The sequence below is a fragment of the Rhinatrema bivittatum genome, chromosome 6 (genome assembly GCF_901001135.1).
Source record: "Rhinatrema bivittatum chromosome 6, aRhiBiv1.1, whole genome shotgun sequence".
NCBI classification, from domain to species: Eukaryota; Metazoa; Chordata; class Amphibia; order Gymnophiona; family Rhinatrematidae; genus Rhinatrema; species Rhinatrema bivittatum.
In genome coordinates this window covers 276,990,725-277,006,780 of record NC_042620.1, presented here as the reverse complement: position 1 = coordinate 277,006,780, position 16,056 = coordinate 276,990,725, and the positions used below count along the sequence as shown (strand labels likewise).

General features: G+C 48.8%; 1 protein-coding gene across 3 annotated transcripts in view; it reads left to right on the top strand.

Moving 5' to 3' along the window:
- KIF4A (kinesin family member 4A) overlaps nt 1–16,056 on the top strand; it is a 265,297-nt gene that overhangs the window by 176,744 nt on the left and 72,497 nt on the right. For all 3 annotated transcript variants that reach the window (XM_029607255.1, XM_029607254.1, XM_029607256.1), the window contains 4 exons: nt 191–301; nt 5,892–5,975; nt 6,048–6,161; nt 6,438–6,593. In XM_029607255.1, the coding sequence (XP_029463115.1) occupies nt 191–301; nt 5,892–5,975; nt 6,048–6,161; nt 6,438–6,593 (465 nt within the window). The remainder of the gene's footprint in view (nt 1–190; nt 302–5,891; nt 5,976–6,047; nt 6,162–6,437; nt 6,594–16,056) is intronic.

Below are 16,056 nucleotides of genomic sequence, written 5' to 3'. Positions count from 1 at the left end.
TGAGATTCTGAACTGTGGGGATTGTTTTCTAAAGGGCAGTGTTGTGCTTGGAGTGAGGTGGCAGGGACAATCTTTGGTGTTAACTTCTACTTGCATTTATTGAAAATGGTATGTGTTGCAGCATTCAAGATATTGGTGCTGCTTTGGAAGCCTCTCTGTTCCTACTAGAGCCCTCCTGTTTCTTGTCTAGATGATGAAGACACAACGAGTGCAGCTGATGAGGCAGATGAAGGAAGAAGCGGAGAAGTTCCGTCACTGGAAGCAGCAGAAGGATAAGGAGGTGATGCAGTTGAAGGAAATGGTGAGTGTTCATCTGCAGTAGAGAGACTTTTGTATTGCTTCTGTTAACAATGTTCTGTTATGTTCCATGTAAACCGATATATGATCTGTATCATGAATGTCTGTATAGAAAAGCACGAATTAAATACATAAACAAGCTTTCCTGTTCGTACCCCAGATCTGTCCAGACAAGTGGGTTTACGCATCCCTACCAGCAGATAGGCAGAGAACAAAACTTTGAGGCACTTCTACATAAGAGTGCCACCTGCTGGCCCTCAGTATTTCTGTCTCCAGCAGATAGAGGTGCAAACCTGCAGCCTGACTGAAAAGAAGAAATTTTGAGAGGAGAGAATTAGAGTTCGGAGACTCCTTGAGGTATTAAACTCCTTCGTGGACCATCCCTCAGGTGGAGCTGCCGACCAAGAGGCTGAGAACTTCTGGCTGGTGTTTGCCTGCAACAGTCCAGAAGTCTTGCTAGCCAGGGGACTGGCTTCCTCATGACATCTGAAGTCTCCCGCTGCGAGCTGCCAGCCTTGAAAGGGAAGAACCCTTGATTCTTTTTACTTGGGAGTATTTATTTAAAAAAAAAAAAAGAAACCGTTCTTTTTCAAGCAGGAGCTCTGGTCGTGGTTCGGTGGCAGGTCCTTTGACTGCAGGAGTAGTCAGCATCAGCAGGGTGGGAGAGTGAACCCGCTCTCTGCTTTCACTCTGGGGGGGCGCAATAGGATCTGTGATTTCCCGTGTGCATGGCTATACTTTGTTTCTATGGGCCGCAACTGGCGCGAGTGCGACCTTTTCCCATGTGTTGCAGCTGGTGCAAGGGTGGCCTGTTTTCGCGTGTGCCGTGGAATTCGCAAGTGCGGCTTGATTCTTGTGGGCTGCTTGAGCAGGCTCGGCAGTGTGGTGTCCACTTCAGTTAAAAGGACCGCATGGGTGGCCATTTTCTGACTGCTGCGAGTGGGAATTGCTGGTATGTTCACTGTGTGATGGTGGGCTTAATGGCACTCATGTGGTGCGTGGGCTACACACCTCAATGCGTGCTCACTGTGCTCAGGCTGTTCCTCTTGAAGAGGGAACTTCAGCAGGGCTACCCCCAGTCATCCAGGCCCATAGCCTCCAGCATTGGAGGACCCCAGAGCAATCCTGCCTCTGCAAGTGCTTGGGGGGATCTGACCCCAGGATGCCTAGGGTTCCCCACATCCGCTGTTGCCAGTGGGGGCATATCCTCGAGGAGTGTCTGGATGGAGGAGGGGAGTCGTATGAGCGCTTCAAGGGGGATCCGTAGGGGTTTTCCCCCAGATTTTTGCACTGCTTCTTCATAAGGCTTTTCTGGTAAGGAAAATTTATAGGTGAAAGTGTTCCTGAGGCAGCAGCTGAGTGGTTCTTCCAAGAGACCAGGATTCTTCCAGGAGACCACCTCTGCCGTCTGGGTTGAGGACCTGAGGACAATTCTGACAGGTTCCAGGAGGATCAGTTAAATCCGCAAGGGGTAGAACTTGTAGGCAGATGCGAGACCACAAGCAGACCTGGATGGTCTGGATCCGGATGATAACCCTCGAGTAGTTCAGCTGGCTTAAAAAAAAAAAAAAAAAAGTGGAGGAATTGCATGCTTTTATTCCCCAGGTGCTGGAGGAACTGGGGGTTAAAGTGACTCCAGAGTTGTTGGATAGTGTAGGTATCAATCCAGTCCTGGAGGGATTGCATGGGCCGCCTACAGTCTTTTTTTCCCCTACCTATGAAGATTTGGAAGCTAGTGAACCGGGAATGGGATTTCCAGGAGCAGACCTAAAGGTCGGCAGGGTGATGGCTAGCCTTACCCTCTACTGGAGGAGACCATGGAGCTTGTAATGGTGCCCAAGGCGGAGGCTGTGTTGGCGGTTACCGAGAAGGCAACCATCCCGTGGTAGGTTCTGCCGCATTGAAAGATGCTCAGGTCCACAGTTGAAGCGGAGATCTGAATTCTCTGCTTTGAACCTCTGGGCAGCGATTTGTGGCATAATGATGTAGAGAGCATACCTGTGCTGAATTCAGAGAGTGCAGGAATAGGCTTCATCCGGGAATGTGAGTACTCTGTAGTCAGGCCACTCCAGCTTGCAGGTACACTGTTGCAGATGCGCTATACGACTTAGTGAGCACTTCAGCGAGGAGCATGGTCTTGGTGGCAGCCTGGAGGCTATAGTGGCTATGCAATTGGTTGCCTGGCATGTGGTCCAGGGCCCAGTTGTGCAATCTGCCTTTTTAAGGGGAAGATTTAGACCATTTGATGAAGATGCTGAGAGTCTAAAGGGACCAGGCTGCCTGAGCACAAGGTGTTTCTGCCATGCTTCTGTTTCTGGGACTTGCATAGGTTTCGTTCGATCAGGAGTGCTCTGGGAGCAGGAATGAATCAATAGAGCGGATGGCAGCAGTCCTTTAAGGTTCCCACAGGACTTCCAGGGTTCCCAGGGGACTTCCAGAGATGTTGCTAGACAAGGGGGCTGGTGGAGGAAAAGCAGCTCAATGAAACCAGGGTTTGCCCATTCCTGCCTAGAAGCAGTAGGGGTCAGATTGTCCAGCTTTTGTGAGGAATGGGCCAGGATTACTTTTGACCACTGGGTCCTGGAGGTCGTGAGAGACTGTCACAATCTAGAATTTTCGTGCCTGGTCAGAGAGGTGTTCCTGTAGACCCGTGACGTACCTCATGGAAAGCAAGAGGCGGTGAGAGATCCTGCGGAGGTTTCTGGACCTGTACGCAATAGTGCTAGTTTCTCTTCAATAGTGGGGTACAGACAGTATTCCATTTACTTCGTGGTGCCCAAAAAGGGAGGGCATTATTTTCAGCCCATTCCAGATTTACAAAAGGTAAACAGGTCGTGGCAAGTCCCACATTTCCAGATGGAGACGTTGTGCACAGTTATACCAGTGGTGCGCAGAGGAGGTTTCCTAATGTCATTGGACCTGACAGACATACCTCCATATTCCCATTTGGAAGGACCATCAGACGTTTCATCATGCTACTAGGACAATATTTTCAGTTCCAGGGTCTTCCCTTCGGGTTAGCAACGGCTCCCAGAACCTGCACGAAGGTCATGGTAGTGGTGGTGGCTGCCCTGCAGCAAGATGGGATTATAGTTCATCTGTACCTGGACGATTGGCTCATTCGGGTGAAGTCTGAGTGCGTTCGGTCCCTCCAGTGGGGGATGGATGCCTAGAGGTCGCTGGCTTGGGTAATCAATCTGGCAAAGAGTCTTCTGGTTCTGACCTAGTTGCTGGAGTATTTGAGGGTGCTGTTTGATAATTAGGCAGGGTGATCTTGAAAGAAGCGAGGTGCTTGAAGTTACAGAAGCAAGTGACTAGTCTCCTTCGGCTAGGGGTACTGAATGTTTGGAGTTAGCTGCAGGTCCTGGGGCAACGGCTTCCACGTTGCATTTTGTGCAGTGGGGCTTTGCACAAATGAAGCCATTGCAGAGGACGCCTTATCCTACTGGAATCCAGTTTAGGAAGAGTATCATCTGCCCTTGTCTCTGGGTAGACTCCAGTTCGTCTGTCCTGGTGTCTTTATCGGCACAACTTAGAGAGAGGATCTAGAGATTCCAGCCTGGTTGACATACTGCCCCCCCAGCCTTTGAGACTGGTTGATACCAGTCTCAAAGGCTGGGGGGGCAGTATGTCAAGGTATTTCTGCTCAAGGCCTTTGGTGGAGAGCTCGTGGTCCGTCAATTGATGGTGACAGGGGTTGTTCGGGCCCTGGAGGCCTTTCTGCCCTGGCTCAAAGGGCAGATAGTTTGGATGTTTTCAAACAATGCGACACTAGAGTATCTCAGTCGCCAAGGAGGGACAAAGATTCTATCTGTGGCTCTGGAGGCCCAGCAGTTGTTTGCTTGGGTGAAATGCCATTTTGAGGGATCAGCAGCTTCTCTTTGCCGGAGTGGACAACATGCATTGAGGTTCATCCAGACAGGGTGATTTTGCTGCGACAGGGCTCCGTATTTTCAGTCTGGGAGGATCGCTTCTGTCTAGCAGCTTTTCTTTTGAGAGGTGACAGCTCCGCTTGGAAGGTTATTTGGAGCCTCTTGTGACTTTGCTTCAGTCTTCCATGTCTTTGGCTTATGTCCGAATGTGGAGAGTCTTTGAATCCTAGTATTTGCGGAACAAGGTGCAGCCTTTTAAGGTGGATGTCCTGCAGATTTCAGTATTTTTTTTGCAAAGCTGTTTGACTATGGGTTTTGACCTATAATTCCCTTTGGGTTTAGATAGCAGCCTTAGGTTCCCTTCGAGGTAGGATTCAGGGAAGACCGCTGGTGTCTCATCCGGATGGGGTTCTTTCCTCAAGGGGGCTTCTCTAAAGGACTTAACCCTGAAGGCTGTTTTCCTGGTGACTATCTGTTCAACTAGAAGGATTTCCAAGCTGCAAGCTTTGTCGTGTAGGGACCCATTCCTTCCTTTTTGCCTAAGATGGTTTCCTTCTTTCACCTTACTCAAGTGATAGTTGCCAACCTTTCCAAATTTGTCTGAGGATGCTCCTGTGGAAAGGGCACTTCACTTGCTGGATGGGCGCAGAATTCTTTTGCAATATCTTAAGGTAACAAATGCCTTTGAGATATCATTTGTTTATCCTGTTAAATGGCGCTAAGAAGGGAAATACGGCATCCAAGGCCACTATTGCACGATGCTGAAGATGATAGCTTCATCTTATATCTGTAAGGGCCGGTCAATGCCGGAGAGGTTAAGAGCGCATTCCACTAGGGCACAGGCAACCTTGTGAGCAGAGTGTCAACTACTTTCTCCACCGGAGAGTTGTGCAGCAACGTGATGATCTCTTCCCACTTTTTATCAAGCATTACTGATTGATAGTGTGGGCGCCAGAGGTGGTGTCTTTTGGGTAAAGTGTGTTGCGTGTGGGTCTTTCTAGTTCCTGCCCAGAATAGGGGGCTTGGGTACATCCCACTTCGGACTGATCTGGGGTACGAACAGGAAAGGAAAATTGGTTCTTATCTGCTAATTTTCATTCCTGAAGTATCACGGATCAGTCCAGAGACCCATCCCCATTTTTGCAAAAGACTTCCTCCCTTCTGGATGTTACTGAGCTGAAATGTTAAATATTCAGAGTAATAAGTATACATAGTTTGAGATGTGCATTCTGTTAAGGGGGCCTAGTTTTTAGGGTGCTCCAACCTTTTAAGTATCTGTTCGCCCCAGGCTTATTGGGATTTAAGGTAGACATCTTGGCTTGGGTACAGATCAATATTGAGGGTCTGCAGGTAGCACTCTTACATAGCAGTGCCTCAAAGTTGTTTTATTCTCTGCCTCCATCTGCTGGTAGGGATGCATTAACCCACTTGTATGGACAGCCTTGGTACTTCAGGAGTGAAAATTAGCAGGTAAGAGCCAATTTTCTTTTCTCCTTAGTTTGACAGTAACTGTCCAAAATAGTTTCTTCTTTATGCAGCTAACGGTATATGTACATTTATTTATAATTTTTAATATACCGATGCTCCTGTATACAATACATATCGCACCGGTTTACATGGAACTGAACTGTTGCCACAGTGGCGGGAAATACAGTGGCGGGAAAAACATTGAGAAATGTTTTGACCAATCACACATTAATTGGGCCAGGTCTTGTCTTTCAGGACCGCAAAAGACAGTATGAAATGATAAAACTAGAGAGAGACTTCCAGAAACAGGCAAATGTCCTTCGAAGGAAAACAGAGGAGGTGAGTTTGCATTTGTATGAGAAATGTCCTGTCTGTCCTGAACATTCCCATGAAGTGCTCCTTTCCTTTCAGGCAGGAGCTGCTAATAAACGACTGCGGGAGGCATTGCAGAAACAAAAAGAGGCTGTAGACAGACGCAAAGATTCTCAGAGCCGAGGCATAGAAGGAATGGCTGCAAGAATTAAGGTGTAGTAGCACAAGCTTGGTTATCCTCCAAAGACAGCTGTACCCTCGCTAGCTAGTGATGGAAACCATGAGCTGCTTATGTATCATTCTCCTTTCTGCATTCCAAAATGTAAAGTGAGTAGACCTCATTATGGTATATGGGCATTTATGGATGAAAAAGTGGTATTTGGCCCAGGTTCTGTTGGTCTCCTTTTCTGACATGGTAAAAGTGGGTGGGTTTTTTGACTCAGTTTGAAGTCTTTTGTGACTAAAATTAATTTATCCATTTCCCATTAGAACTTACTTGCCAATGAGGTGGAAGTTTTGGTCAGTACAGAGGAAGCCCAGCGACATCTTGATGATCTTCTGGAGGACAGGAAGATACTGGCCCAGGATCTAGCTGAGCTAAAGGAGAAACAAGCAGCTGGGGAGCCCATTCCTGCCAAAATTCGGGTGAGCATTTTTGGGAACCCACCCCAACATTAAAAGATCTAAGGAAGTCTGCATGTTTCCTTCTCTCTTTCCAAGTATTTTATACAAGTAGTAAACCTGCATTGGCACAGGTACTAGGGGGAATTAAGTATTCACCAGAGAACTTGAAGGATGCAAATTGTTGGCAAGTATACATATGGAAGTAGGGAAAATATGGCACAATCCCAACTTTGTTTCTTTTGATAAGAATAGGTTGGGCGTTGCTGTTGCCAAACACTATCCAATTGGCTATCAGATTGCATGTCCTTCTGTTATGCCCAGGCAGGACTGCATATTGGGGGTCATGTCAAAGCTCATTCTATCAGAGCCATGGAGGCACCTGTGGCCCACTTGCGAGCAGTTCCTGTGGAGAAGATCTGCAAGGCTGCAATGTGGAGTTCCCTCCACACATTTACATCTCATTACTGTCTGATAGGAATGGCTAACGTGACAGTAGGTTTGGCCAATCTGTCCTTCAGAACCTGTTTGTGTAGAACCCAACTCTCCCGCCTAGGGCCCTTTTGTTTGGGTTCAGGCCTTCTCCCCCTCTGTTACCACAGCACCGGTGTTGTGTCCATTGGCACCTGGTTAGATGTCTGGTCCCCATTTTTGTTGGGGGAGCAACCTGTAGCTAAGAATTCACCCATGTGTGAGGGCTACCATCCTTGTTCTCAGACTAAGCAGTTGCTTACATGTAACAAGTGTTCTCTGAGGACAGCAGGATGGTAGTTCTCACAAAATCCACCCGCCACCCCGCGGACTTGGGTTTCTCCTAATTTTTATTTTAATAATAATTCATGGCGCTCAATGGCAGACCTGGTCCCCCTGACACTAGAGGCTGGTGCCGCTATTCTGCCACATTGAGGCCCAAAAGCACTCGATGACTCCAGTGCATCAAGACTTCATATCCACAGATGCCAACAGCACAGGAGGCCCTTATAGCATCGAGGACAGTAAAGCAACTCGATGGCATCAAGGATGACCGTGGCACTCAGTGGCAGACTTGGTCCCCGATGCGGTCCCAACATTGATGTCACATCCACAGTGCGCTGGTCACAGATGTGCATGGGCAAAATTACTAGGCATGCCACCGAAGATGTGGCAGCAAGCTGCTTGCCCAGACTCCTGCTCACCCTCTTTCACAAGGAGACTGCACTGCCATCATCGGCAAGCAGGCGGGGAGGCTATGTCAACCAGGCCTTTTGCCCATGGAGACTAATTCCTTTGAATGTGAGAAGGATGAGCTCTCCCCCCACCCCACCTCCACAGGAATGGAGGTGTAGATCCTTGATCTCTTCACTACCTGAATCTCCATTGATGCTGATTGAAGTGCAAAACGACATGAACGCCTGCCCCAGTAAAACTCAGGCGAGTCCCCAGGCTCAGTGGCCTACACGGATCATGCATGGACTTCTTTGTCAATCCTACCAGCACATGACAAAGGTACAAAAAGAGACTGAGCAAGGAGAAGACAGATCCTAAATTTCAGGAGCAGTATTTATTTAATAAGGGATATAAATAAACTCTGCCAGACTGCACAGCAATTAAGACCCACCATGCTGCTAGCAGACAGAGGAAAGAAGGTAAAGAAAATAGAACAGCTGCAGCTCTAGAAAAAACTCACAAAAAGTGTGAGGAGAGCAAAGCTGAATACCATGACCCACAGCTCCTGTGGAAAAAAAGACTGAGGGACTCTGCCTAGGGAGCAGGGTGAAAACTGCAGCTGCTCATGCTCAGTAGGGCATGTTTGAAAGTTCTAGATTTCTTTGAGATCAATGTTCTGTGCTGGGCTGCATCTGATGTCACCCAAGGATAAAGTTACCTGAGGACGTAAAGGGTACTCGGAAGCCTTTTCTTCAGCAAACTCATTTTTAGGAAGTCCAGAGGTTTCATGCAGGCAGGAGCCCAGGATCGATGTTGCAGAAGCAGGATCCTGGTAGACAGTAGTCCTTTTGCAGTCACCGCAGATCCCCCAGGAGACTGTGGTTCTCAAGGGGGCAGCAGAAGCAAGATTGGGCAATGAAGACGTATTGGTCCGCTCATTCTTGGAGGCTATTATTCTGTTTGCTTTTTTGACTACCGCAGCACACTGAACAGAGGATTTCAATGTGTTATTCACTGATGCCTAGATCTTTCTTGGGTGGTAGCACATAATATGGAACTTACCCCATGCTGTAGTTACACAATATTATTTTTCTCTATATGCATCACCTTGCACTTACCCACATTAAATTTCATCTGCCATTTGGATGCCCAATTTTCCAGTCTTATGAGGTCTTCCTGCAATTTATCACAATCTGCTTGTGGTTTAACTACTCCGAACAATTTTGTATCTGCAAATTTGATTACCTCACTCGTCTTATTTCTTTCCAGATCATTTATAAATATATTGAAAAGTACGGGTTCCAATACAGATCCCTGAAGCACTCCACTGCCCACTCCCTTCCACTGAGAAAATTGTCCATTCCCTGTACGTACCTGGATCAGTCCAGACTCCTGGGTTTTGCCCCCCCAAGCAGATAGACAGAAGTTTACAAACAAAACTCCGCCTATATCTAGGCTGGTGCCACCTACAGTCCGGCAGTATTCTTCTGTCTCCTAGCAGGTGGAGAGGGTGCAAAACCTACAGTCTGTGCTGAGGCGTGGTTAGTTTACAAACAAAAAAAAACAAAAGTATTTAGATTGGTATTGGGACCGCAGTGGCTTGCCTGCAGATCCAGTCTCATGCCTCCCAGGGGTTTGTGAGGTCCTGAGGGGACCATCCCCCCTGGTTTCAGAGGCCACTGAAGTGTGGGGGTTGTCTCACTTGCCAGTGCATCTTTCCTTCCTGGGGGTGACACTGGGGAGCCTGGCTCACTCCCCCAGGTGGTCCTGGAGCCGGTGGCGATCGGTAATTATAGTTGGGGGGGGGGGGAGTTTGTGTTTAATTGTGGTCTTTATTTGTCGCCGGAATTATTGTCTGTTTCCCGGCCTCATTCGGGGGGGGGGGGGGGGCGGTACACAGTCTCAGTGCTCCTCGCAGTTTTTTTTTTTCTTTCTCTTCAGTCTTTAGACATGCCGCGACAGGCGGCTCGGGGACACCTCTCCCGGGGTAACCTCTGTTCGGGCTGTGTTTCAGAGGGTGAAAGTGCTTCTTCCATCCCGGACAGACCCCGGGGTGGGCACAATTGAGGGCAGCAGCTCCAGGGAACAAGCCAGTTTCAGGGGAAGGCCCATTCTCGTGGAGCGCGGGAATGGGCGCCAGGGAATCAGTGTCTGTGGGAACGTCCGCCATTTTGTTCCCTCCGGGACCCGTGGCTCCGGAGCAGGGGGGGGGGGAGGAGGATTCACCACCGCATTTGTTGCCCCAACGCAGGGTCCCTGAGGGGGACAAACCTGCGAGACCACACTGTCCAAGTGATCTGGAGGTCCCGGATGGGGATCCCGCGGATTGGTTCTCTGACTCCTCTTTTTCCTCAGTTTGTATTATTGATGCACAAGGCATTCAAGGCTCGCAGGTTAGCGAGGAAAAGACCATAGGGGTCACACGGAGCAGGAGAGAGACCTTGGGGTGATAGTGTCTAACGATCTGAAGTCGGCGAAACAATGTGACAAGGCGATCTCTAAAGCCAGAAGAATGCTAGGCTGCATAGAGGAATATCAAGTAAGAAAAGGGAAGTGATTAACCTGTTGTACAGGTCCTTCGTGAGGCCTCACCTGGAGAGTACTGTGCTCAGTTCTGGAGATCATATCTCCGAAGGGACAGAGACAGGATGGAGGCGGTCCAGAGAAGGGTGACCAAAAAGGTGGATGGTCTTCATCGAATGACTTATGAGGAGAGATTGAAGAATCTAAATATGTATACCCTGGAGGAAAGGAGGAGCAGGGGTGATATGATAAACGCTCAGATACTTGAAAGGTTTTAATGATCCAAAGTCAACAACAAACCTTTTCCGTTGGGGGAAAAAAATCAGCAGAACCCAGGAGTCATGATTTAAAACTCCAGGGAGGAAGACTCAGAACCAATGTCAGGAAGTATTTCTTCATGGAGAAGGGTGGTGGATGCCTGGAACGCCCTTCTGGAGGAAGTGGTGAAGACCAAAAGTGTGAAGTATTTCAAAGGGGTGTGGGATAAACACTGTGGATCCATGAAGAGGAGGTATGGGGGTGGCTTGCTTGAATGATGGCTATTACCTGGTGATTAATACCATTATTCATTAAACCAGTGTGATATGTATATTATATAGGAACATCGGTATATAAAAATAAAAAATAAATAAATAAACGTTCATACGGATAATGCGACTCCAACAGTGCTTCTACGGTGGATGGTGATCCCAAGGTGGTACACTTGTTCCAGAGAGATGAATTGGATCCACTTATCCCGAATATTCTGGAAGAGCTCAGAATTGAAGTTGAGCAGGAGGATTTGCATATGGGAGCGGTGGATCCCGTGATGTTAGGTCTAAGAGGTCCGGCTCACTCTCTTCCCTTTCATATGTCTGTCACTGACCTCTTGTTCCGGGAGTGGGACACGCCGGATCTAGGTTTGAAAGTCAGCCGCACTACGGATAAGTTGTACCCGCTACCAGAGGATGCGCTGGAGATGCTCAGGGTACCCAAGATGGAATGCGGCAGTCACTACAAAGACCACCATCCCAGTCACGGGAGCGACGGCCCTAAAAGATTTTCAGGACCAAAAGTTGAGGTACAGCTTAAAAAGATATTTGAGACCTCTGCCCTGGGAGTGCAGGCGGCCATGTGCAGCAGTTTTGCTCTGTGTGAGAGCTTGCATTGGGTGCAGCACTTATAATCTGTGGCATCCCTTTTGGAAGCAGATGCGGCTCAGACTGGTTGGAGGCGGCAGTGGCTTATAATGCTGACGCAATGTATGATCTCCTGCGCATGTCGGGAAGAACAATGGTCTCCGCCGTTTCCTTGGCTCAGAATTTGGTCTGCGGATGTCTCAAAAGCTCAGCTGAGTTCATTGCCTTTCAAGGGAAAGCTGCTCTTCGGCCAACAGTTGGAGAACATGATTAAGTCTCTGGGAGAGAATAAGGTACACAAGCTGCCAGAGGACAGGCCCAGGAGCAGAGGCTCTCTTCCTCAGATGTCCAGATTCTGGGGGAATCGTAGTTTTCGGGCCTCTTGTCAGGCTCCCAGCCTGATGAGAACCATTCAATCCTCATCAACCGACTGTCGGACATCGGCATCTCTGGCACCGCCCTCTGCTGGTTTAAATCCTTTCTCAATAACAGGATTTACAAGGTCAGAATAAATAATAAAGAATCTCACCCCATCTCTTCCACTCAAGGAGTACCTCAGGGCTCGTCCCTTTCCCCTTCACTATTTAATATTTATCTGCTACCCCTTTGCCAGCTCCTATCATCTCTTAACCTGACCCACTTCATCTACGCTGACGACGTGCAGATCCTGATCCCCATCTCAAATCCCATCGCCGAAACCCTTAATTTCTGGAACAGCTGTCTTCACTCCATCAACCTTCTCCTCTCCAGCCTCAACCTTGTCCTCAATACTTCCAAAACTGAGCTCCTCTTCATCTCTCCCAATGACTGCAACCCCCTCGTCAGCAACCCCGTCATCCCATCAGTGAACCACGTGAGAGACCTAGGAGCTATTTTAGACACCAAATGAATTTAAAAAAATTCATAAACCCCACTAAAGAATGCTTCTATAAGCTACATGTTCTAAAACAGCTCAGACCCCTCTTACACCAACATGATTACCGCTCAGTCCTCCAGGCCATACTGTTCTCAAAAATTGACTACTGTAATGCTTTACTCCTCGGCCTTCCTGCCTCCACAACTAAACCATTACAGATGATCCAGAACTCCGCAGCTCGGATCTTAACCAACTCAAAGCGAAGAGACCTTATCACCCCTATCCTCAAAAACTTACACTGGCTTCCTATCAACTATAGAATCCTGTTTAAGACCTTGACCATTATCCACAAGACCATCTACCTTCAATCTCCACTCCAACTCAAAATTCTGCCCAATCCACACTCCTCTGCGAGACCGATCAGATCGGCATATAAAGGATCACTTCAAGAACCCCCCACAATCTTCACTACACCCATCCATTAGGAAACTAGCACTGTCTACTGCCGGACCCACCCAGTGGAATTCATTACCACCAGAGCCCCGACAGGAACAATGCCCTTTCACCTTCAGAAAGAAATTAAAAACATGACTTTTCAAGCTTGCCTTCCCCTAACCAATTCATAATCTCCTGTCAGAACTACTCTGTTCCATTATAATCTTCAGTAACGCTAGCTGCCCTCTTGCTCCTACCTTATCAGACAAGCCACCCCGATATTCGCGGCCTCTCCCCCACCTGTCCCTTCCAACCCCCTCTACACCTCCACCGTTTTTATGTCAATCCCTCATAGAATCAGTCACCCCTGAAGAACTGAGTGTTTGTTTGATCTCAGACATGGTAACTCGCCAAGTTAAGTTTATAAACTACTTATGGTCTACACTACAGTAACACTATGAAGAACTGACTGTTTGATTTCCTACATGGTTACCCGCCAAGTTAAGTTTATAAATTACTTATTGGTTACTCTATAGTTACACTCAGGTCAATACAGTAAAGTGCGGCTGTGGTTACCCCACTCTTACCCTGCTTTCTACTCACTTTCCGGCCACGTTAGCCCTTCCTGCGACACACAATCCCCTTTAACCGATTCTTACTGCCTCTTTAAATCACCGGGTAACCCCTTCCGCCCGCAGCATGTATATTAGATGTAAACGATTGAATTAGCTATTCCCTCCCATACAGTAACACACGCCCCGACTATCGCTTTTTTACCCTGCCGTTTTGCCACGCGTTTAACCTGCTAACTTACCGCCTACCATTACCCCTGCGTTAGAGGCAGGGGTAAGGGTAGGTGGCAAACTTACCCCCAGCCCCCGCTCACCTGCCCTGGCCGTGTCAATGGATGCTGGTCTCTGGGGCAGCCCCAGTCCTCTCCCCCCTCCTCCTGAAGCAACGAAAGCGGAAAAAATCAAAAAAGCCAAAAAAGAAAAGTAGCAACGAAGTGGACGGTTCTCCTACGCTCGGGATTGCCAGTCCTCTCTCCCCTCCTCCCGAAGCAAGGCACGTAAAGCAGCCTTGCTTCTGGAGGAGGGGAGAGAGGACTGGCAGTGTAAAGCAACGACTTACTTTTTTCGCAGCCCTCCTCCGGAGACGGACATCGGCGGAGACGGATCGCGGCTCCCCTGCCTCCCGAAGGCGAAGATGGATGCCTGCACGGGTAAAAGCGGCCCCTGTGTGTGCAATTGGGCGGCTCAAGGCGTGACATCACGATGTTTGGCGTCACGACATGTGACATCACGTCTTAAGCGGCCCAATTGCACGCACAGGGGCCGCTTTCGCCCGTGCAGGCATCCATCTTCGCCTCCGGGAGGCAGGGGAGCCGCGATTCGTCTCCGCCAATGTCCGTCTCCGGAGGAGGGCTGCAAAAAAGTAAGTCGTTGCTTTACACTGCCAGTCCTCTCTCCCTTCCTCCCGAAGCAAGGCTGATTTTCGCGCCTTGCTTCGGGAGGAGGGGAGAGAGGACTGGCAATCTCGAGCGTAGGAGAACCGTCCACTTTCTGGTACCTGTCATTTCAAATGTCATTTGAAATGACATGTCATTTGGACACGGCTTGCATTTGCAAGCAATTTAAATACAGTATGGAGCGGTAGGTGAGCCGGACTGTGCGTGCGGCAACCGCGGGTGCGCCCGGCACTAACGCAGCTCTTCCTACTGCTCCTTACTGTATCGGTCTGTCTGTTAGCTAATTCTTTCTGCTCTCTTGTCCTGAATTTGCATTACCCTGTTTTTTTGTAACTTCCTCCTATACTTTTTGGTTACCCCACATTTTGCTGTAAACAGGTACGATAAGATATTTATCTTGAGCATTGGTATATTAAAAGTCCAGATTACGACAGGGTGTGGATTTGGAAATTCCTTCCTGGATAGTGGTAACCACCGATGCCAGCCTCTCCAGGTGGGGAGCGGTTTGTCGAGGAACATCAGTGCAAGGTCAGTGGATAAGATCTGAGTAGTCTTGGTCGCTCAATCGGTGGGAGACAAGAGCAGTTCGGTTGGTGCTGCAGGGCCTCCTTCCCTTAGTAGAGGGGAGATCCGTGCGGATTCTCTCAGACAATGCGACGACGGTGGCTTACATCAGTCATCAGGACGGAACTTGGAGTCGTCCGGTGGCGACGAAGGCTCAACGTTTAATTAGCTGGGCAGAACAGCACCTGTACAGGATAACAACTTCTCACATTGCCGGAGTGGACAATGTGCAGGCCGATTTTTCTCAGCTGCCACCATTTGGATCCAGGAGCATGGGAACTCTGACTAGGCTTTCAGTCTCCTGTGCCAACTGATGGTCCAGGCCCGCGATGGACCTGTTGGTGACGATTCGCAATGCCAAAGCTCCTCAATTTTTCAGTCGTCAAAGAGAACCAGGAGCGGAAGGTGTAGACGTTCTGGTGCTTCCCTGGCCAAAGGACATTCAGTTGTACGACTTTTCCACCGTGGCCATTGGTCAGCAAGGTTCTATGCCGCATCAAGGCTCATTCGGGCAAGGTGATACTCGTCACGCCAGAGTGGCCAAGGCGCCCATGGTTTGCGGACCTTCTCAATCTGGCGGTAGACGGCCCGCTGAGATTTCATCTTTCCCCGAGTCTACGGCGACAAAGTCCCGTTTATTTCACAGAGGTAGATTGCTTTTGTCTAGCGGCATGGCTTTTGAAAGGCGGAGATTGAGAAATAAGGGTTACTCAGAGGAGGCGATTACTACGCTTTTACAGTCCCGTAAAACTTCTACCTCCATAGCCTACGTCAGAGTTTGGGGTATTTTCGAGGACTGGTGCCTGAACCACGTGGTGGAGCCGTCCAGGGCTACTATTCCGGATGTTCTGGCCTTTCTGCAGGCAGGTCTAGTAAAAGGTCTAGCCTTCAATTCCCTACGAGTTCAGGTAGCAGCCCTTGGTAGTTTTCGGGGAAAGGTACAGGGCCTCGCTCTAGCATCTCATCCGGATGTGGTTCGTTATCTGCGTGGCGTTAAACATCTTCGATTCGGAACCCCTGCCCTTCGTGGAAGCTCAACCTGGTTCTCCAAGCCCTTTTTTTAATGCGCCTTTTGAGCCGCTGACGCGGGCAACCTTGAAAGATCTGACATTGAAGGTCATTTTCCTCGTGACTATCTTATCGGCGCGGCGTGTTTCGGAGCTACAAGCCTTATCTTGTCAGGAGCCCTTCTTAAGGGTTTCTAACGAAGTTTTGTTACGAATAGTTCCCTCCTTTCTTCTGAAAGTAGTGTCCTCTTTTCATTTGAATCAGACGGCGCTCTCATCCTTGGCAGGCCTAGATCTTTCTACTTCCGAGTTAAGACAGTTGGATGTCTGACGCGTGCTGATAAGTTATTTGGAGGTCACGAGCGGTTTC